General features: G+C 45.9%; 1 protein-coding gene across 3 annotated transcripts in view; it reads left to right on the top strand.

Annotated features, from left to right (window-relative positions):
* The window catches only part of pam (peptidylglycine alpha-amidating monooxygenase), a 58024-nt gene extending 35084 nt beyond the window's left edge, over positions 1 to 22940 (top strand). Inside the window, exons 14-26 of one of the 3 annotated variants that reach the window (XM_062553767.1) lie at positions 24 to 86; positions 5777 to 6082; positions 9508 to 9637; positions 11798 to 11914; positions 12086 to 12158; positions 12274 to 12484; positions 12783 to 12986; positions 14120 to 14238; positions 16528 to 16627; positions 17649 to 17699; positions 18993 to 19400; positions 20658 to 20717; positions 21982 to 22940. In XM_062553767.1, coding sequence (XP_062409751.1) covers positions 24 to 86; positions 5777 to 6082; positions 9508 to 9637; positions 11798 to 11914; positions 12086 to 12158; positions 12274 to 12484; positions 12783 to 12986; positions 14120 to 14238; positions 16528 to 16627; positions 17649 to 17699; positions 18993 to 19400; positions 20658 to 20717; positions 21982 to 22163 — 2024 coding nt within the window. In that variant the 3' untranslated portion in view covers positions 22164 to 22940. Of the gene's footprint in view, positions 1 to 23; positions 87 to 5776; positions 6083 to 9507; positions 9638 to 11797; positions 11915 to 12085; positions 12159 to 12273; positions 12485 to 12782; positions 12987 to 14119; positions 14239 to 16527; positions 16628 to 17645; positions 17700 to 18992; positions 19401 to 20657; positions 20718 to 21981 lie in introns of all 3 variants that reach the window. The other 2 variants (XM_062553765.1, XM_062553768.1) reach the window with 2 other exon arrangements.
* Positions 22941 to 22947: the final 7 nt, after the last annotated feature.

Below are 22947 nucleotides of genomic sequence, written 5' to 3'. Positions count from 1 at the left end.
ATCTCTTTCAACTTCTTTTCAAGACGTCCAGGACGACTCTGCCTTGCTCGAGCCAAAGAGAGCGGAGGAGGATGTTCTCGGCCAGGGTGAGTTGTCTTGGAGACCGGTCGCACCACAGATCTCAGAGATGAAACGCAGGATTCTGGCAGTCTCTCGACTGCAGTCTTGAGCAGACAGGGCCGACTCAGTAGGGAGTCAGTTCATCAACTCGCGCTCAGTTCAGCTCGCCTTAGCCAGCCGTGTGTGCTGTGATACCAGCGGGGACTAGGTGATATTTTCTGATGCCTTATCAACACATACAAGTGAAAAAAAAGGGATGGCGTTGGTTTACAGGGGAGGGGAGGAGGGGAGGAGAGGGGAGTGGAGGAGAGGAGAGACGAGTGAATAGGAAAACAAGGAGGTCCAGGCACTTGGGAGTCGGCGCTGACGTTTGGAAGCCTGTTGCCATGGTTACCTTTCTCATCACCCCCGCCTCGCGGAGGATGCTAATGTTTCTCACCTTCGTGCCGTTATCTCTTAACACGTATGCAATAACAAACGCAGCCCCAGTCAAGTCACGCACGCACACACGCACACACACACACGCACACACCTGAGGGGCCTGTTTTTAAATGACACTGACCATCTCGATAGCGAACACCTGGCCTGTCCACCCTCCACGCCTGACGATAAGCAGATAGACCGATAGCCAGATAGACAGGCATCTGGGAGTGAGAAGGACGAAGCCTGCCCTCGGGGGGGGCCTGGCGCGGGGAGAAAGTGAGCTGAGCCTGGCTTCGTGCCTCAGCCCCTGGCCCCTTTGATGTGGTGACGCTTCTCCTCTGTGTTTGCTCATTAGGGAGCAGTCCAGGACACGGGCTCCCTTTAATCTCAGGACACCTGCTGGGAGAGCACAGCAGGAGGGGGGGGGGGTTGGGAGTTTGGGTGCGCTCCCCCCCCCCCCCCCCCCCCCCCACCACCACCACCACCGTCACGCGAATTCGCAAATCAGCAGAACTGGGCCGGGCGTACGTGGTCGCTTGCCCAAAGCTCGTCCTATCCCCCCTCTCCTACGCAGAGAAGATCTGTAGCCTTGTGCTGCCTCCCTAACCCCCTCCCCCCCCCCCATAGCCTCCCTCGTGGGTTTTTGGGTAAAATCAAAAGCGTTAAGCAGAGTTCAGTTCAGCACATTAAGCTAACGAGCAAAGACAGATCAAGCTGTCTGCTAAATCGTAAGAAAAAAAAACACCCAGTTCTGACAGTGATACAACTGATAATTAAACAAACTCCAATTTCCCCATTTTCCAGAGACTCAGACAGATGGACAGGTTGTAAAAAAAATATTCAACAGCCGACTAGTTATTTATGTATCAACATTCATTATCCGGCTTTGCATCATTACGTTGTCTGTCATGAACAGATAAAAGAAATTGCCATCAAAAAGTGCTGTATGCCAAATGTTTCAGCTAGTGAGAAGCAGCGCGTTGCAGAATTACTTGTCGGCCTGTGGAGGTTAGAGAACGTGCCGGCATCCGGAACGGCTCAATGAGCCTCGTCGCTGTTGCCGCTCCTTTGACACGACTCGGAGGCCGCCGCCAAGCTGTCGGAGACTTTTTCTCTCTTTTCTTCCCCCCTTCGTCTTCTTCATTTTAATAACGGGAGCAGATTGCGGCCCACGCTCCTCCGGGAAGGGCCCCACCATTAAGACCGCTCGCTCCGGTTTTCCTGCTCGATTCGCCGCCCCGATTCCACGCCCCAGAGTGTCTTCGCAGTTCTTGCCCAAACGACATAATACATGCTGTAGTCAGGTACACAAGGGCATGCTTGATGCAACACACACACACACTCACACACTCACACACACTCGTATTCACGCACACACACACACACACACACACACACACACACACACACACACACTCACACACTTGCGTGCACACACACACACACTCACACACTCGTACGCACTCGCACACACTCACACACACCCACACACACACACGTACACACACATACACACTCACACACACAACTATTAGGCAGATTAGGCAGATGCTGCAGAGCTCACTTTGTTTGTCTCTACTTGCTCAAGAAAACTCTCCCCCGAGTTTGGAAATAAACCGAGTGCTTTCAAGCTCCTTGTCTGACATTGCTTCGGTGGACGCCAGCAAGGAGTTTAGGGTAATAGTTAATAATGCAATAAATATTCAGGGCCCAAGCAGGACCAGCATGTTGACGTTGTCCATGAATATTGGAATGGTGGCAGAAATCAATTTGTGAGGAAATGTAAAAGTAATTGGGTCTTGCTGTCAAGGCTGTCCACCTACGCCACTCAGCAGGCATGACCATGCAGACACACACACACACACACACACATACTGTACACACACATACACTCATACACACACACAGTCATACACTCATACACACACACACACACACTCATACACTCATATACACACACACACACACACACACACACACACACACACACACACACACACACACACACACACACACGCACACACACACGCACACACTCATACACACCACACACATACACACACACACACACACACACACACACACACAAGCACACTTGACACCCACTTATGCACAAATAATCCACTCTGCAGAAAAAAAATGCCCAGCTTGAGTCACCGTTGGCCATGAGCTGAGGGCACTCACTCAACAGATATGACCTTCCCAGAACAATGCCCCCCCCACCCACGCCCATGTTTTGTCCTCGTTTGTCTGTAGTGTGGCCACTCAATGGCATTATCCTGAAATGAGATTTGCCATTGCGGGCTCGCCCATTCACTAGGCGGAGTGAAGCACGGCCGGCCACTGTATGGTATCGGAGTTGTTTGTTCAGCCCACGCTCTGGGCAAACAGACTATGAGCCATTCAGCTTTACAAAATCCGCAAGTCAATCAGAAACCTAATCATCATCTTGCACTCGTCAATTGTTGATACATAGGATGATCTTATTCGTTGATCACTTCCTATGAAGAAGTAGCCTAGTTTCATGTTAAAGACAGCGATATTACAATCACTTGCATTGCAGTTGGGCTCCTCAGTTTTACTGGCCGTTCAGCTACAGGATGCTGCATCTGTTTGGTGTCATGCCTTGTCTTTGCCTAATATCAACATGACCAGTTGTATGCCCATTGATTTGTGCTACCCAGGGAGAGCAGGACAACCTTAGCCTTCCTCACCTCTATTTTGATCGCAGGCTCCCCAGCGCGTCCAGGAGAGTGCAAAGTAAACAGCTCCCCATTGGTTTGCTTTGGTTGCCCGCAGCAACCCAGGGTTTGTCCTGTTGCCATGGTTCCTCCATGGGAACAGTGACAGCCAGTCATTCTGATGGCTTTATTGGTCGAGGAGGCCAATCGCTCAACAGATGAGCCCTCCCTTTGAGGAGCTGTGAGTGCCTTCATTTTTTTTCCCCCCTCTTGACTGAAAGATTAAGTGAATGTCCATCACATCTGTTTCAGTCCGTGGAGACAGATTTTTAATTCCCTTTGACAAAGATCAATCACATGGCGAGGGCTTTGAAAGTTAGTGAAATGGGGTGTGATTTCTGCTGCTTTCCTTCCTGTGGATATGATGTGATCCGTATCAGATGGGCAGATAACAGTGCATTTAAAATATTACACTTGTGTTGAAAGTTAAAATTGATATTGCACACCATCACCCCCCAACCCCCCCCCCCCCACACACACACACACACACACACACACTGACACACACGTACTCAAACACACGGCCACACATATACCCCCCCCACACATTGTGTGTATTGAGATGCAGTTAAAAGATAAAAAACGTTCAAGGTGAGATCACATCCCAAGATGTCCACATCGGCCATTTTCTCTCTCCCCGCTGCTTATCCAGCAAATACCATTTTAATGAGATTGGGTGTGAGAACAAGGATTACGCCACCTCTCCTCCTCGTCCTCCTCCTCCTCTCCTCCTCTCCTCCTCTCCTCCTCCCCTTACATCCCTCCCTCTTCACCTCCCCATCAGCGGCGGCGGCGGCGGTGACGGTGACAGCAGCGGTGGCGGCGGGCGGGCGGGCGGCGTTTCCCTGAACGTGAGACTGTCATTATCTCACAGGCTCGCTGGCGCTCCGCCAGACAGCTTGATAAATCGCCGGCTATATTTGCCTTTGCTGTTATTAGGACACAAATTCCGGGGCTGTCACTCAGGGCCGCGGCGCGGCGCGTTGTCTGGCCGCGTTTGCCCCCGCGCCCGCTGACGGATGGGCGCAATAAATAAGAAGTGGCTCCGAGCTCGTACATCACTCCGGAAAGGCGGGGCCAATGGAACCCGGTCGTCGTCCCCACCACCACCCACCTACACACACACACACACACACACACAAACATGCACTGTACATGTACTCACACACACACACACACCTACACACACACACACACACACACATACGCTAACACACACAAACATGTACATGTACTCACACACATACACACACACACACCCAAGCACCCACCACTCATAATGCTGACGCATTTATCCCGAACCATTTTGCCTTAGTGCGGTCTGGTTTCCCGGCTGTGACGCTCACAAAGTGAATGAAACCCGAACTCGTTGCTTTAGCGGCGGCGGGCCAACGGCGCTGGTGTGTCGGCGGTGCCGCTTATTATACTCCCAGATGCTGTATTAGCCTAATGGGCCTTCAGCTTAATCCATTAAAGCTGACAACAACGCGCACGGAGGTCTGTCCACTTGAGATGCGGCGCAGGTCGCCGTCTGAGGCAGAGGAGGTCTCTGGGATGTTTTAATGAAATGTGTCGGAGGCAAGAGCTATGTGTTCTAATGAGGAGCTGACCTTTTCCCTGGCAAAGGGAGCCGTCTCGTACAATGACACTGTGCCTTTTTTTCACGGCGCGGCGGGTACGGGTGGGCTAAGAATAATGGGAGTCCTACAGCAGCCTTCCGAAATGAAAGGTCTTAGCCCCGAGATCTGTCCAAAGCGTAGCGTTGCGTCATTTCTCGGATTTCCCGAAAAAAGTAGAACGCTCGCAAGTTGATTGAAACCAAATTGAATCAAGTTCAAATGTCTAAAACACGCATTTTAAAAAACATCATAGTAAACTGCTGCAAGAAGGCTCAAAAATATTTTTTTTTAGCTCCATGCCCATGAAAGTCCGTGCATGAACTCCCGTTGTAATTGAATTGACCCTAATCTTTTAACTTGTTTACTGTTCACTGGATAGGGGCTCAGTGATTTAAGCTATTTGAATTGGTGTACTGTATATTGTGAGCCAAACACAAGAAATACCTTCCCCCAAAGAAATGCCTTTCTCTATCTGTGTCCTCATGTCTTGAAGCTATTTTTTTCCTCCTCTGTCCTTCTGTAGTAAATGTTAACACGCCTGTTTGATCTGCGCCACACTATTTGTGCAGTTGTCATTCTTTGACGCATTTCTTGTCTTTTAACTTAACAGTCTCGACAATTCAGTTAGCGTGCTATGCAAATCTCTTCAATCCACGGTCCTAGCTGGATGGCTAGTTCTGGGGCTCTTGATTTGTCCTAGAGTCTCCCGTCACGTAGATCACCTCAAGAAATCTGTAAAAGAATGACCTAACTGCAGATAGGCACTGTTTTTCCTCACTTCTCGGCTTAATTCACACCGCCCACTCTTGTTCTTGTTCTTTTCCTCTCTTCCCCCTCTCTCTATCTCTCTCTCTCTCTCACTCTTTTTCTCTCTGTCTCTCTTTTCCTGCTATTGTTGTTGGTTTTTTTTTCCTCCTTCTTCTGTCCGTGCAGGTGACTTGGCTTCCCTTCTCTCCAAACTCTTTATGGAGAGGCAGGACGTTGTCCACGTGCGTAACAAGTATAACCCCAGCGAGGTCGAGCGCGCCCAGGCCGACCTCCTCGACAGCTTAATGCAAAAGAAAGACCTGCCCTGGGCCAGTCCCCCCAGGATAGGCTACGATCAGAGAGGCAATCCTATTCTGGTGAGGGACAGAGTGCACAAGTTCCACCTGTTAGAGTCCACTGTCAGGCCGGCCTCGGGCAGGAGTATGCCAGTCTTTCGGCCCGTTTCTGTCGTGGCCAAGGCTGATAAAACAGGTGGGTTCAAGTTGTTTAAAAAAAAAAAGAAAAAAAAAAAAAAACATGGAGGGGGAGGGCTGTGTGGATTCCACAGCATCTCAGTGCCATATCGAAAGCCAAATCGATCGACTTTTTTTCATTGTGTCCCAATCCATACAAGCTTTTTTTTGGTTGTTGTTAAATTCATCGAGGCCACACGCCGTTCCATCCCACTGTTGTCATGGCGCTTCTGATGTCACTTGCTTTGTCATGCAGCTGGGGCCACCTCATCCACTGCACACTGGCGGAACGATGCATGCATGATAGTGGAGTGAACAGAGTATGATATATTTTCTGGCTGATACAATCTAGATGCGGAAGGAATTGTTAGATACCGTTGGATTGGAATGATAAATGAATTTAAACAAGGCTGCTGTTTAAATGATCGGCAGTTGCAAACATGGTACTTGGGACCAGTGCACTTCCACAGTTTGTTAGCAACATTCAATGCTTGACTGAAATTGTGAATGCTTGTCTGGCTTACATTGGGGGAAACAAACCACTGACATGTCAGTCTCGGCGTACATTCGTTAAGCCTTTCACCCGAATGGAAATGAGACCGTTTTGAGTGAGTGCACTCGCTCTGAATTCGTGTTGTTCTGCAACAGTTGGCCCCAGTGCTTTTGTTTGGGCGTTAATTGCCTTGTCCTCGTGTACCTGGTACCTGGTGTTTAAATTCACATCCCATGTGAACATTTCTGTGACATCACGGGATGCTTCCCATTGGCTTGCCATGTTGGCGCTATCGATACGATTTAGAGATTCAATTACCGAGCTGAACAGACGGAGAGAAATTAGATTTCATGCATTTTTTTCCCCCTCCCGACCCCCTCCCTCACCGTAGTGAAAGGCCAGAATGAGGATCTCTTCCAGGCCTGATAATTGTTATTCCCCAGGAGATTTTTTTTCCCCTGGAATAATTCATGGAAGCTTCTCTTCCCGCTTTGTGGGAGTCTGGAGTCTTGCCCTTGAGTCTATTTATGTACCGTTGACAAGTCAGGTGACAGGAAGTAGAGTGCCTGGAGTTGATTGCTGTGGGGGGAAAAAACAATCTCCGTCCTGGTATCAGCTGGTAGGAAGTTGTTTTGCATCTTTTTACAAGAAGACATTAGTAGCTGCTTTTGTTGACATCTATCATTGTAGACATAGCAGTGGTACAGGTTGTCAGTCCGCAGAGATTTAGACTGCTGCATATTAGTTTACGGTCCATTTCAGTTGCAAGTGCAATTGGCATTTCCCATGATCAAGTATCATTTCAACATTGGATAGTGTTTCCCTGTCTTTCCTGTTAGTCTTTGTTAATCCATTTAAAATACTGGCATCATTGCATTGAACATAATTCACTTCCCTCATTTGGTTTTATGGATTGCTCCACAGTTTTTGTTCCCAGACAAACAGCCAGTAATCTCTATCAAAACGCAGTTATTTACTGATTTAACAGTCGCTCGTCGTAAACATAAGCCATTTTTATTCCTGCTGCAATCATCCTGACTTTACAACTCCCCCTCTCTTTAGACATTTTTTCACTTAGACACCAATGTGTGCATTTTTGGAATTTCTTGGCATTGTTGCAGTCAGTGAGATTGGACGGAGATGATCATTCTTTTGGCCATTTTGTTGTCTGGACTTGGCTGACCGCAGCCTGTCCCACAGACCACAGCTAATTAGGAAGACCAATATTTTAGGACTCAATCGCTGACTGCAAACATCAACTGCGGTTGAGAAGTACATTTATTTTTTTTGCAGAAAGAGTTTTAGTGCACGGCTTCATTTTGCATGCATGTGATTTTCTTCTTTGCATGATTCTTGCTTTGGCAAAGATTCAATCTTTAATTAATCTTTTCTAATAAATAGATGCTGCATTTCCCAGTCGAATGGCCTCCATTTCTAAAGCAGCACTCTTTCTGCTGAATGAAAGAACAGCCCCTCAATAATGAATCAACCCTTAGAAACATTGATAGGCATCATGTGTGTGGTACATCATGGAATGTCCTTGAGACATGGTACTTTAATTTGAAATCAGACGGCACTTTTGCATTGAATATATTTCAAAAATGTTGATACATTTCAGTGTCGGCAAACCCTACAGAGCATTAGCAGTAGATAGTAGTAGCAGAGAAAAATGAAACCAAATGAAAAATGTAATGGAAAATAAAGTCCAAACCAGACTTTAGGCCATCTGAGGGGCAGATGTACAAAGGACGTGTTATCAGCATCTTTGTCAGTCCGTAGAAAGTCATGCTGTGCCCCTATTGGACAGAATGTGCTAAGCGCTCACTTAATCAGGTAAACAGCACTTGTCACTGTGTGCTCCAGTTTACGGTGCCCACAACTGAACAGTGCGGTATCACGCAGCCATGAATGGGGGGACAACATTAAAAAGAATGAAAAGTTCAGCAGGCATAAACTAATACAATGTGGGATAATAAGATGTCAGCAAACGGCAGGATAATTCAGGGCAGTAATTCTGCTCCACTTAAAACATACTCAAGCTATTTGTGCTGCTAGTCTATGAAGGATTTAATAGGCAAAGGGCAGGCATAGGGAAGCTGAAGTGGAATTTTCGTCCCAAAACAGATGTGTGCTGCTGTTCCGGAATGGCTAATCAATCGCTCTCAACACTTTTTCCATGTTTTTGAGTGATACTCCCACTACATCCCTGACCTTCCCATAAAAGCATACGCATGAGTAAGCAAAGTGCAGCTTGCCTGAGCTCACCAGTGGGCAACAAAATGCTCTTTCGTTTATGTTCAGTCAGTTCGTACAGTACATAACGATGCCATGTCCTAAGGTGCAAATAAAGTATGAAACGGGCACTAATGCCTTAGTACATTAACTCCTGAGTAAGCAAAACAACGCTACAAATGCCCTCGATTTCGTACCATCCCTGTCTGCTTATCACTCCAAGAACTTTGCAGAGACTCACGTGGCATAGAACATGGAGGCTTAGTGTCGGGTTAATTGAACAAATCAGATTGCTCACATCCCATTACGGCGAGAAATGAGGCAGACGGAGTATAGCATGATGCTCTGTCTCGATTAGACTCTCTGGGCCTTCTGCTCAATCAATCTCATTTAGCTTGCCTTCAGATCTTCTCCCAGTCAGGACAAGGTTATTTAACAAACAAGGTTATTAAGCAAGTTACTCGAGAAAATGTGACGCTCAGGCCGGGAAGAGGGCAGTAAATCTTTCGAATTGAAACTTTTTCCACTCTTTCTTTGTGCTTTACCATGTGTCATTCTCCCATCACCTGCAGACACCTTACCTGTGTGGAGCATTGTTTTTGACATTTGATTTGGTTTTGTTGTTTATGTCATTTGTTTGTTGTTTGTTGTTGTTGTTGTTGTTGTTGTGGAGGCCTGTGAAACTGAAGTACCCCTGCTGTGTTGTGCTCGCTCACCAGGGGCTCATCTGGAGGAGGCGGCCGACTGGCCCGAGGCGCCGCTGCAGCTGGGCCAAGTGTCAGGCCTGGCCCTGGACTCCGACGGCAACCTGGTCATCTTCCACCGCGGCGACCACCGATGGGGGATGAAGTAAGTGCCCCGCCCGTCGCATCAAGCTCTTCCGCAAGCACTTCCTCAAGCTGTTCCTCCGGGACACCCCACCCCCACCCCCACCCCCATCCCCGCCCTAAAAGCCGAGGATTCTCTTCACCGTCTGTCCATTAATGGCCTGTGGCTCTGCAGTGCACAGATGGAAACGCTATTTGCCTTGGCTCGATTTGCCACTAAAACATATTAGTATTTGTTTTTTCTTTTTTTTGCATTTCCCTTAAGGCGCTGTGTCGGGATTCATTGCAAGCTGATGCGATTTCTTTCCTCTTTTCTCCATGTTGTTTTTTTTTTTCCCCCTCTAAAAGCGGATTGTTCTTGGCGGGAATGATGCCGTATTTGTACTGGAGTCATTAAATGTGTTGGAGCCCCTGTAGCAAAGCGCTACAGTTTCACCATGTCATTAGGCTAGCAGTATGCACGGCTCCCATGCAAATCTGCTGAGCTCCCAGGGTGCTAGCATTAGCATAAATTGAACTCTATCTAGGGCAAGTCATGAAAGAGACTTTGCCTTTGACGATGGCTCTTTATGAGGACCTCATTATTTGCCAGGATGCCTTCCAGATTGAACGCTCCAGACTCCCATAATGCCTAGGTCCCTTTAATGATGGCTCTACAAAATAACCCTCCCCTTGGGCATGAGCGGCAATCATGCGGTGATGGTCAGCAATCATGCCTTTTTTGCAGCTGCCCAAATGGATGTGTATTACAGGTGCAGTTTGAAAAAAAAAAAAAAAAAAGAAAACTCACAGAGGAAATCAAGCAAGCCAAGGTTTCACAAGCAAGCAAAGACCTCCCACAGGAGATGATGAAACAGAATCGTGCGTCCAAATCATACTGCCGTTATTTCCAAGGAGACTGTTTCATTCACCAAAACACTCCCTGACTCTCGGGAGACTGCAGAGTCACCTCTCCTTCACCAGTTAAGCTGCGCTGAAGCCAGTGTGACACAGGGACAGGAAGGCTCGAATCGGAAGGCATTGAGTCTATTATAGCAACAGCTCCGATACTGCACTCCTCTCATCTGCTCAGCGCAAGTCAAGTAGAAGTGCCAAATGACCAGGCCCTAATGGGGTTGCTCTGGATAGTCGGCCGGCACCACATGGGGCCGGGGACCCGGGTCTGGTACGGATCTGGCGCGGAGTCGGGCGCTTGCTGGGATGGATGAGCCAAGGCCATCCATTCACGCTTGTATGGCTGTGCCAGGCCAATGGCGATTTGAGGTGACCTTGCCTCTGTGATCTCCCAGGTGTAGGAGAGGGAGGGAGAGAGAGAGAAGGAGGGAGAGAGAGATGGAGAGAGAAATGAATGATGAGGAGTCGGAGAAGGGGAGCAGACTGTCACCCCTGTTAATCCATTAACTCTGTTCAGTTCATCCAAACTCCAAAGGGCCATTGTATTCCCCCTTCAAATCTTGTTTTTAATTTATCATTTAAATGTTGTTGCAAAGCTCAGACAACAGGGGAAGAAGTGAGCTAAATTCCAGGCCTGCAAAGCATAGTGTTGCTTGATTGAACTTGATTGAAGAATGTAACTACTGAAAAACGAGAGGAGTTTCAGCTCATTTTTCCAGAATATTCTAGCATCACCAGAAGGAACATCTCATTCTCAGCTTTGTTTACGGAACTGATGTTGTACACCAGGGTATTGCCAAGTGAAGTTTCCAATACAGAAACAACCCAGGGGGTCTTGATTTCCTATCTATTCTCTTTGCAGTGTTTTTGCCTGTGAGGGTGCTTGTTATGCACAGCCCATTGCAAGGGAAGTTCATTTGGAGGCCACAGGCACAGGAAAGTGATGGATCAAGGACTCTGTGTTTATGCATGAGGATGCAAATATGCCTCGGTCCACAAGATAGCCTAACAGCCAGGCTTGGCTGATGGGCTTCTTGGCTCCCTTCAAGTTGTATGATTGAAGAAAGGGGGAGTGGTTGAAGGCTGTTGGCTGTTTTATCAGAGAAAATGTTCAGTTAGGTTAAACTCGTTTCATTAGTGGGTTTTTTTTGCATTTAAACAAGGAGTCGGTGGGTTTGCCTGTTTATCCATTTCACGTTTTATGGACAAAAGAGCACACTTATGTCAAAGAAGTGTGATGTTAATGAGAACACTTGTTCTGTATTTTGTGTTTTTCTTTGATTTCCAGTTCCTTTGACAACCAAGGCAGATACCTCCAAAGATCACTGGGACCTATCCGGCAGCCCACTATCTTGGTCGTGGATCCAGCCAAAGGCAAAGTGCTCCAGGCTTCAGGCAAAAACATGTGAGTAGTGAAAGCAGCACTTCATTTCATATAAGAGCTTAGAGGAAGTACAGTAAGTTTGATACACAACACCGGTAGCTTTTAAACATCTATTTTGCCCTATTTTGCATTTGTAAATAATGAAGAAACTCCATTAATAATTAATTCTCCACTAATTCATTCCATTTTCAGGTTTTATATGCCACACGGAATCACAACGGATAAGGATAACAACTACTGGGTCACCGACGTAGCACTCCATCAGGTAAACACATGACGCGTCATGTTTTGGAGCTCTCGCACACATACTGGATTAGTCATCACAATCATCTGCGTTGTCACCAGCCCCTTCATCAACACCACCCGCTGTGTCTGTGCAGGTCATGAAATTAAGTGGTGATGGTCAGGACAAGCCGCTGGTAGTCCTGGGAGAGGCCTTTGTACCAGGAAGTGACGAGTACCATTTCTGCAAGCCAACGGACGTGGCCGTGGACCCCGAGTCGGGCAACATCTATGTGTCAGACGGTTACTGCAACCAGAGAATCCTGAAGTTCTCTCCCGACGGGAAATATCTCAAACAGTGGGGAGCAGGTGAGAACGCACACGCCCACGCCCACGCCCATGCAGACAGACACACACACACACACACACACACACACACACAATAGTAACACACGTTCGCAGACACATACAGTATACACACACACACACACATGCACATTCTTGGCCATGATGAATGATGATGGCGATTCCATTACAGATTTTATGAAGCCATAATGGCAGCCACAATGTTGCACTCTTTTATTGCCATTTTATTGCCGTGGCTTTACTCCAAAAGTGTCTAACATAACATGGCTCTGGTTTGTCCTCTCTGTGTCCTCCGCTCCAGGGTACACTGACCGCAGAAAGCGGCTACCCTTCCAGATTCCACACAGTCTGGTGTTCCTGCCAGACCGACGGGAGGTTTGTGTGGCGGACCGGGAGAACGGACGCATCCAGTGCTTCCAGGCCGAGTCAGGGGAGTCCGTCAAAGAGATCAAGAAGGACGAGTTCGGGGGAGAGGTTTTTGCCGTGTCCTACTCACCAGAGCAAGGTGGGTGCCTATAGATACAGACGGTTAGAAGGTTGCCGCCCCCTCTGTGGGGGAAAACATGCTAACATCACACATGAAAGTCAATGGGCTAACTTGCTAGCAGAACACAAATGTTTTCCCCCACGGGGGGTGTTTCAGCCATGGTAACCACGGTAACTGGGGCGGTAACCACGATTATGACGAGATGCCGTCTGTATGTATGGTGACTGGTGATACTACAGTAGTATTGTACTTATGTGTGACCAGTGATACTAGTGCTGTACTAATATGAAGCGGCATTTCATAGTAAACAGTAGTACCAGTATCATGCTCAATTACAGTAGGCCTGCTGTTGTTGTTATTGTTGTTCTTGAGTAGCATTTTTATTAGCTTTTTTTCCCATTTCAGGTTTTGAACCATGAGAGCCAGTGTATTGCAGTGTAATTTTTCATTAACATGCAATTTCTTGAGCCTATTCCCTTGTTCAAACCAAGCAATATTATAAACAGTGGCTGCAGCCGTCCCCAGAAATGAAATAAATAGGATTTAATGAGCCTTCGCATGTTACCATTACCATAACAGCACTTTAATCTGAAGGCCAAAAAATCATAGTATGCATATACCAGGCTATAATAACCAGAGATTGCATGGCTGTGTGAAAGGCCTAGCGTACATCATGTAATTGGTCATTAATGACAAAATTAGCCAGCGGTGTGTAAATGAATAATCCCATATTCTGCAGTGTGTCCGATTCCTCAACCCTGATTAGCCAAAACTCATTAAGATTAAGCCAGCCGGCGTTTTTCTCTGCCGCACATCCGTGAACACATCAAAGGCACACTCAAGTGCACATCGCATGCTAAGGGAATGATAATGTTGCACCATTCAGAGCTCATCTGCATATAAGAGCTCAGCCCAAACCCTCAGCAGCCTCGCCTTGTCATGGCCGCCCTTTTGAATGGAGCCATCGTGGCCTACCACTGTCTTTGATGATGGATGCGAGAAGGGCCTCCGATCAATATTTATGCCGGTCCTGCAGACCGCTGCTCTATAATGCTAATCCATTCTTCTCCCTCTCTCTCTCTCTCTTTCTTTCTTTCTCTCTCTCTCTCTCTCTCTCTCTCTCTCTCTCTCTCTCTCTCTCTCTCTCTCAGGTGGTCTGATCTATGCCGTGAATGGGGAGTCTCCTACTGGCGTATCGGCGCCTCTCAAGGGCTTCGTGGTGAATTATTCAACCAAGGAGATCCTGGACACCTTCAGTCCCGACTCACAGGTTGGTAATCTCTGTGTGTTTTTGCCTTTCTTTCTTTCTTTCTTTCTCTCTTTCTTTCTTTCATTTCCTTCCCCTTTACCTCTCCTCCCCTCAGTTTCTTTGTTTTAAAATGCATTACTAGTGCAAAAGTTGAGGCACCGAGGCCTTCCTACCCAGAGAAGACCAGAGCTGGGGGAAGTCAAGCGGACGTCTGAAATAGAATTGGAACCAGCGGAGGAGTACAGGCGTTTTTCTTTTTTTTTCTCGCTTTTCCGTTCCCTGAACCTGTCAGGGTTTCGGAATCATCCCCTGCATCGTTATACGGTGTCTCCGGTGTAGAGTATGCACTAGGCCGGGAGAAAAACGGAACACGCTTGCATTGAATCTAACACCGTCTGAAAGGAAAGGAAATGGAAAACTTGTTCCTCTCCCCCCCGTTCTCCGAGCAGAATCTCCAATCGTGGAAGGACTGGAGCCGCTGAACCGTCACAGGGGGGGGAAATTCACATTCACAACCTGCAGGTGTTCAGTGGCAGCCAACAAAACGCTAGAGGTTAAATTGGCTTGACCCCCCCCTTTAGCCGACGGCTGTGTACTCTTATCCAGAGCTGGTCCTTGATGGCCTGCCTTGTACCGCTACCCTGACTGTCCAGTGCAATGCTCTCAGCTTCTATTTATGTGGAGGAATCGAGAGTGATACTTTGCAGTCTGGCACTCTGTGCTTTTTCACAGCTATTGGAAAATGACAGCCGGGGAGCTGCAGATGTTCTGCCGTCCGTCACTGTAACGCGGCGGTGGTGTGGGCCGTGTGACTCAGCTCTATGGCGCGTTGCTCGGCGGAACTGGTCCCTGACCATGTGGCGCCTTTTGCATTCCTCCGTAATAATCCTCTCCTCTGCTGATGCAGCGTTTGATGGCGTCGCGCTGTGACTCAGTGATGTTCGCTGCGGTGAAGCGTTGTCATTGGCAAGGGTTGCTCTGTTGCCCTCCCCCATCAAAGGCGTATGACTCAGATTCTTATCATTTTCAGCCATTGCTATGTCTCGCAGTATTTATCAGTAAAACCAGCTGGTTCTGGTATTTATTTCATGTCTTATGTTCTATACGTCCAGAGTCATTTACAGCTGCAGCATAGATGAAATGATTAATTGTCAATAGACATATCGGAGCAAGTCTACATTTGGTACTAAATCTCTTGATCTACCTCCTTCACTGACTAATCTCAACTTCAATTCTGAGTTTAAGTATCGCCTAGCAAATCTATTTCCTCAAATCTCATTTGTCTGGTAGACCATGATTAAAAAGTGCTTGAGTCATTTTCATTGGCTCATTACCACAGCAGTAATAGCCAGAGAGACCCACACACAATGGATTTATTGTGTATTGTAGTATGTAGGGAATGAAATTTAATATAAGTGTTGTCACCTCATGAACACCGGGCTCCAGGCTGAACAGGCATCAGTAACATTTCTACTGTATGTTCTCCAAACCCTGCATCGACGCATTGATCGTCTCATGTGCTGCGCCAGTACACAACCGATAGGCTTTTAGATACGGGACAGGTAATCTTTGAGGTGGTGGCAAAGTAGCCTGTAGCTTTTGTCACTTCGACCCCCCCTCCCCTCCCCCCCATTCCCTGACTGACCGACCCACCCCCCCAAAAAGAACTCGCTCTAATCACACACACACACAAAAACACATCAATGAGACATTTGTCCCCACAAACCCCCTTACACCAAGGTTATCACTGGGCAGCAGACTGGAGGCCAGCTCTGAGGCCTGAGATTGATTTCCCTTGCCCTGATGTTCTTGGCTCCCCTCACTGATGCCACTTAAAAGATTGAGTCACTCCTACTGAAAGCCCCTTGTTGCTCCTTTCATTTTTTTCTCTCTCTTTTCACTCGTTTCTTTCCCTTTATTATTATTTCCTCTTTCTTCTTAGTTGCCTGACGCAGTTGTCCATGATTTAGTAGCTCTCTCTCTAATCAGATGCCCCCGGGGGCTATTTCATCAGCGTAGCAATAAATTCATTATGTGACAGAGCTATTTTGGGTTGTTACTGCTACAAGGGCACAGCTCTGTTAACCACACTGCCAAGGATTCGTTTTAAGAATCTAATTATAATATTATATGAGGGTAGTATTAATAACTTATGTTTAAGTCAGGGAATGTATTGCATACACGCTAAAAGGGACAGATCTGTTTTTAGGTGTGCAATTTGAAAAATGTCATGAACAAAAGACAATTGCATTTTTGTACTGAGGCGTGAGGTCATAGATTTTGCCTTGTTTTTCTTGTGTTCCACTGTAGAAGTTCAAGATGCCTCACGACATTGTGGTCAGCAAGGATGGAAGTGTTTTTGTTGCAGATGCAGACACCAACTCTGTGATCAAGTTTGTCCCTGGAGGAAGTGAGTTCAAATCAGAAAAAAAACCCTGATCTTTTTATGCTCAGCATGCCCAGAGTGTTCGGAATCGGTGCAGAGATTTTTTACAAAGTGCCACATCTTCAAAGGCAACACGTCAGGGGAAAAGTTTATACACCCAACACACATGCGGGAAAAGTTGCACAGTCTGTAGAGGGGAAAGTTTAACAAAGCTTTTCAATGGTGAAGTAAGGGTTTTTGGAGCACTTTTCCTGTCCTCAAATTATCTCCTACATTTCATGGAATAGTAATTGTGCAGTGTGTGTGTTTTTGTCATAACATGGGCCTCACAGAATAAAATTACTTTATGTAAATAGTGATATGGATTGCCATATGTCTTCTGATACATCAGGAAGTTTATCATACAGTGTGGATCAATACAGTTGTTATTTAACATGGAATGCCAATCCAATGACAGTCATTTACAATCACTGACATATTTATACTCATTAATTACCCAGCACGTCAATACGTCATGGCTGACTGCCATTGTAAGTAAGCTATGAATACTGAACAAGTGCTGATGTTGAGTAAAATTTTGGAACTGCTGGTGCATCCAACCTTGTGTAAGTCCTGTAGTGTGCAGATACATTCTGGTTTGTCCTGTCCTTTTTTGGTTAGTAGAGGTGAGCTAGCACAGTCTGGAATGTACAGCTCCCTTTTATATACAGCACAATATCAGTTGAATTTGTGCTCGAGCACAGTTTCAAGGGCAATGGCCCAAGGACAGTTTCATAGAGTCAAGAGTGCTACAGCGTAGCCGTTTTCAGTGGTCCTTGTACAATGAAGTACCTCTGAATAGAGAGGTAAGATTTCAGGTGTAGAGTGTGAAAGTCTTGGAGAAGGACAAAGGGGCTTACACTGGCTGCTTTAGTTTGATGTCGTGCCAGGGTCTGATGTCAGATCAAGGTGCGCTCTGTTGGATATAATTAACAATTACACTGTGACAGTTTTGTGCCCAAAAAAAACCAAAACAATGATTGACTCTCTGTTTCAACCCCAGAAGCTGACCACCGGTCTGTGAAAAAGGGTGGAATTGAAGTTCAGGAAATTGAAGGTACAAACCTTTGCCTCGTACATTGTACATTTTCCTTGTATTTTTTCTTAGTTAACACCGAAAAAGTTTTGTTCAGCATTGTAGTTATCCAGTGAAATATTCACCCCACTTACATAATTCACTACTGCAATGATCTGTTTGGTATATTTGGTGGCGAGTTGTTCGGGAAACACTGGTGACTCTAGTCATTGGTAAGCCATTACTTTGAAACCAGCACACCAGCATGTGAGATGCTGGTCGCACCCAGTATTTGACCCATTACACTTTTGCTGCTCAAACACCACCATTTTCTCCCTGTGATTAGGACCTCCTGGTGTTGTTTGCCCTAAGCCGTAAATGACACACACACACACACACACACACACACACACACACACACACACAAAGGCAAAAAGAGGAGAATTTACGGCTCAGTAAAGGAAATTTCTCTGCTGTTTGACAACACCATCTGGCACTGAAAACAGCATCCACTAGTGTATGCACCGAATGTACAAGTCTTGAAACAAAATATATACTGATGTAAAATGATACTCCTTGTTTTTTTCCCTTGCAGTCTTCTGTAAAGTATATTCATTCCCACCATTCAAACAATTTAGTGTGAATGGGATTTTTTCTTTTTTTTAAGTTTGTGTGAAAGCAATTGAAGCAGTCTTCCAGTGCAGATTAAAATGGGTAAAGAAAGACAAGCATGCAGTAACATAGAATAATAACAATTTCCTCCCAACACCAACTGTGAATACAAAATCTCCCTCTGTGCTCAGCAGCAAAGCCAGTGAGGCTTAGCAGCGTTAGTTGGGCCTCCAGTTTTAAAACCTCGCTTAAATATGGGCTCAGCCGTCAAAACAGCCTGCCTTAGTCAATGGCGAGTGGTTAATTAGTTTCAGCCAAAATTCCAAACTGAGTGACGTGTAGTTGTCAGAAAAATGAGTATTATAAGGTCTGTAATGCTTTCTTGAATGAGAAAAACAATTCTCTGTGCAAAAACAATTTGGTATCACAGCCTGTCCTGTTGTTAGTAATGCAGAAGTAGCCTATCTTGATTATTTTCGGTTATTATGTTCTGATGTTTTCTGATCCGATATCTTCTGTGCCGTCATTTTTATTGTTGTCCTTTGCTTCTCATCTTCTTTCCTTATCTGCCATCTCCTCACCACTCCTTTCACCTCCTATCACTTTCTCTTTCCTCCCCTGCTCACTTCTCCTCTCTCTTCTCTCCTGTCTCCCTCTCTCCCCCTCTCTTATCCCTCCTTCCCTACCCTCCCCTGTCCTGTCCTGCCCCTCTCCTTCACTCAGAGACAGAGACCATTGTCCAGGCCCACCTGAAGCCTCTCCATAAGCTGCCTCGGCAGCACGCCATCGTGGTGGCAGCTGTTCAGAACCAGCAGCAGCAGCAGCAGGCGCTACTGCTCCAGCAGCAGCAGGCGCTAAAGCAGCAGCAGCAGCAGCAGCAGCAGCAGAAGCCCCACCTGGAACAGCAGCACCAGCAGCAGCAGCATCAGTCTGCTGTGGCCCCAGAGCCCCAAAAGCAGCAGCAGCAGGACCATGAGAAGGAGAAGGAGAAGGAGAAGGAGAAGAGCGCGGTCCATCAGGCTGCCCAGGGCGTGTCCCCGGCCGTTGTCACCACGCTGCTTCTCATCCCGCTGGTGGTGGTGCTGGCCGTGGGCGTCTTCATCCGCTGGAAGAAGAGCCGCATGTATGGAGGTACTGACACATCCAAACAATGTTATTTTTACATATACAGTGAGGAGAAAATGTATTTGATACCATGCTAAAGTTGCCTAAAAAGAGGAATATAAAATCGTCATTTGACAATTGATCTTAATGTCTTAATTCAAAAATTGAGTACAAATAAAACCGCTAAGTACGCCAATTTTCTTTGTGATGGAAGAATGTTTCGTAAATAAATAAATGTTCTTCCTAAATGCTAGGGGGAAGTAAGTATTTGACCCCCAATGTAACCCTATGGGAATTCAACACATAGGGTTAACATAGGGGCGGGCAGATTTTTATTTTTTAAGGCCAGCTATTTTATGGATTCAGGATATTATGCATCCTGATAAAGTTCCCTTGGCCGTTGGAATTAAGATAGCCCCACATCATTACATACCTTTCACCATAGCTAGAGATTGGCATGGTGCTTTTTCCAGTAGGCCTATTAGCCTGTTTGATGCTCATTGAGCTCAATGCAAATCAAACAGGCTAATAGGCCTACTGGAAAAAGCACCATGCCAATCTCTAGCTATGGTGAAGGGTATGTGATGATGTGGGGCTATTTTAATTTCAAAGGCCAAGGGAAATTTATCGGGATGCATAATATCCTAGATCCATGAAATAGCTGGCCTTTAAAAATAAAAATCTGCCTGCCCCTATGTTAACCCTATGTGTTAAATTCCCATAGGGTTACATAGGGGGTCAAATACTTCCTTCCCCTAGCATTTAAGGAAAACATTTATCTATTTACGATACATTCTTCAATCACAAAGAAAATTGGTGTCCTTGGCGGTTTGATTTGTACTAATTTTTTGAGTTAAGGCATTAAGATCAATTGTCAAATGATGATTTTATATTCCTGTTTTAGCAGGGTATCAAATACATGTGCTCCTCACTGTATGCTTTATAACACATTCAATGTATTCGTTAAATGAGCCAAAAAAGCATCTGTTTCTGTTGGAAAGATAAAAGTGTGGGTATGAACTGTGAAATCCTCCACAGTACAAGTTGCCCTTCCAACTTGAGATCTCTGATAAGAACAGCTCCAGTTCCATTACCAGAAAAGATTAAATAAAGGCTGTCAAAGCTTCCCATGCTTGTTATTTTATGGCAAATTAAACTTATTGAGCTGCGAAAATAATTAATGTTATTAAGCTGAGAAAATTGCTGTATTGTAATGCTGCTCTATCAAACTATCAAGCATGGAGGTGTTTGGTGTTTCATGAGTCTTTTCCCCCTCTGCCCTAGATGACTATGAAGTAAAACTGGAACCAAACTCCTCGGGTGGAATCCTGGGAAAACTGAGAGGTAAGTGTCCCTAATTACGAATGCTTCCCGCTTCAATGAAAAGGCAAACTATACATAAAGTAAAATGGAGGTTTGCAGGTGTGCCCGTTGACGAGGCTGAGGGTTACGTAAAAATAATACAGTGTTTGCCTGCCCTCTAGTGTCCAAAACACACAACTGCAGTCGTATCCCTCTACCTCCCTGTACGCTTCCACCCATCCTAGCTGGGGCTTCACAGAGCAAAGCGTTTAACCCATTAAGGCTCATCAGCCCAGTGCTGGAGGCCATCTTGTCTGGAATGAGGCCACTATGTCAAAGTGATCTTCACTCTCACCATCTGGCCACACCAAATTGCCTGTTGCCCGGAGGTAGAGGCTGCACTGACGCACGTCCGGACTTGTAGGAGAGGTCGTGACTCTTCGCTGTGACTGTCAAGCCAAGCCCTTTGTGTCAAATCCTCAGAGTGTTGGCCACTGAACTTGAATCTTTGATGTTTGTGTGATATGCTGAGTCCTACAGTATCTATTCATCTAGAATACCATCTGTGCATTTCCTAGTGCCTATGAAGCAATTTCAGTATAGCGAGGTGGTTGGAAGCCCTTTGCTCTATATAAGGGGATAATTACAGTTCATGTAGTTGATTGGCAATAATCAGCTGATAATGGATTCACTTTATTGAATTAAGTAAATGCTCCATTAAGACATAAAGCATCTCTGTTGCCAGGGGATATGAACTATATACTGTAAGACGTGAGATGTAATGCACTACACTAAGACTAGAGTCCTTGCATTATGAATATTTGATATTCACTAACCGCTTTGTTCATTTTTCAGTAGTTATACATCAAGGTCATATTTAGTATGCCATGTGGGAGAAGGTTATTAATAAACCATCAGTCCCTTGCCATATACACTCACACAAAGATGCGCACATTTTAACTGAATGCGCAAAGCTGCCTGACAACAACTCAACCCAGGTGATATAGAGGTGTTAAGACCTACCGTTGATTTCGATAGGTTAGTGCACCCACTAGGAGATGGAGTGCTTTCTCATCTGTCAAGAAGTTTCTTAAGTTCATGTGTAGCTTCAGGCCTGAATGTGTCATTTTTAAGACCATTGATTAATGATAAAAAAAAGACCCCAGACCATAAGATTTAACAATAAAAAAAATGGCACAGTGATTACAGCAACACAGCTCTGGTTTTCTGTGTGTAACTCTGCACCCAGAGAGTGTTAATTCCTGCTCATGGTTATCTCACCTCCACCTGTCCCTCCATCTCGCAGGCAAAGCTGCAGGCACCTTGAACCTAGGCAACTTCTTCGCCACTCACAAAGGCTACACCCGGCAAGGCTTCGACCGCCTGAGCACCGAGGGCAGCGACCAAGAGAAGGACGACGAAGACGCCACGGACTCAGAGAACGAGGAGTACGCTGCCCCCCCATTGCCCCCCATCTCCTCTTCTTAGGGGACCCATCACCCCCCGCGCCCCCCCCCCCCCAGAAATACCTGCTGACCTGCCCGACAAACGCTGCCCACCAGAGCAATCCTTCTGTCCAACAAACACCGTCAGGATGTACTTTAATCATATATGTAAAACTGTTCATATCGGCTGCCAAACACATTTCTTCTTATTTATTTGTGCATACATTTCCCCTCCGTAGGAGCGTTTTCTGACTGCCACTTTAATTTATTAGAAACGGGGACCAGATGTAGGTGAAGCACTGGTAGAGCTAATGGACGTAGCTCTAGATTATTTTCAAATAGGATATATGGGATAATGACTAAAGACAGAGAAACTATTTAGAGGTTTATTTTTACTTTTTTTGCCATGACTGAATTATTATTGTTCATATATACTTCCAAGTGATTTATCAACCAGATAGCATTTTTTATAAGTTATCAGGTAATTGCTCCAGATGTTTGGTTGATGACTTATCTGTACATGTGTGCCTTTTTGATTGTGTATGTTTTGCCTTTCCGCAGCACCTGTTATTACAAATGTGCCACATAATGAAAGCGCTGCTATTGTCATCTGTATTTTGATTTTATGTTGTACCGCATTCAATGAAAGGCTAAAAAAAATTGAAGATTACTATTATTATGTATCTAAAGCTGTATTTACGACATTTTCCAAGCGGATGTATAAGATGTGTCTGATGTTTGTTGTGACACTGAAGTTTTATCGCAAGAATACTATTTTCAGTAACAATGTTATTTGTGTAATAAAGTGTCTGCAAAGCATCATTCAC

This window comes from Sardina pilchardus, chromosome 14 (genome assembly GCF_963854185.1).
Source record: "Sardina pilchardus chromosome 14, fSarPil1.1, whole genome shotgun sequence".
In the NCBI taxonomy this organism is placed as follows: Eukaryota; Metazoa; Chordata; class Actinopteri; order Clupeiformes; family Clupeidae; genus Sardina; species Sardina pilchardus.
Note: the sequence above shows the minus strand (reverse complement) of the source record. Positions and strands in the feature narration are given on the sequence as shown.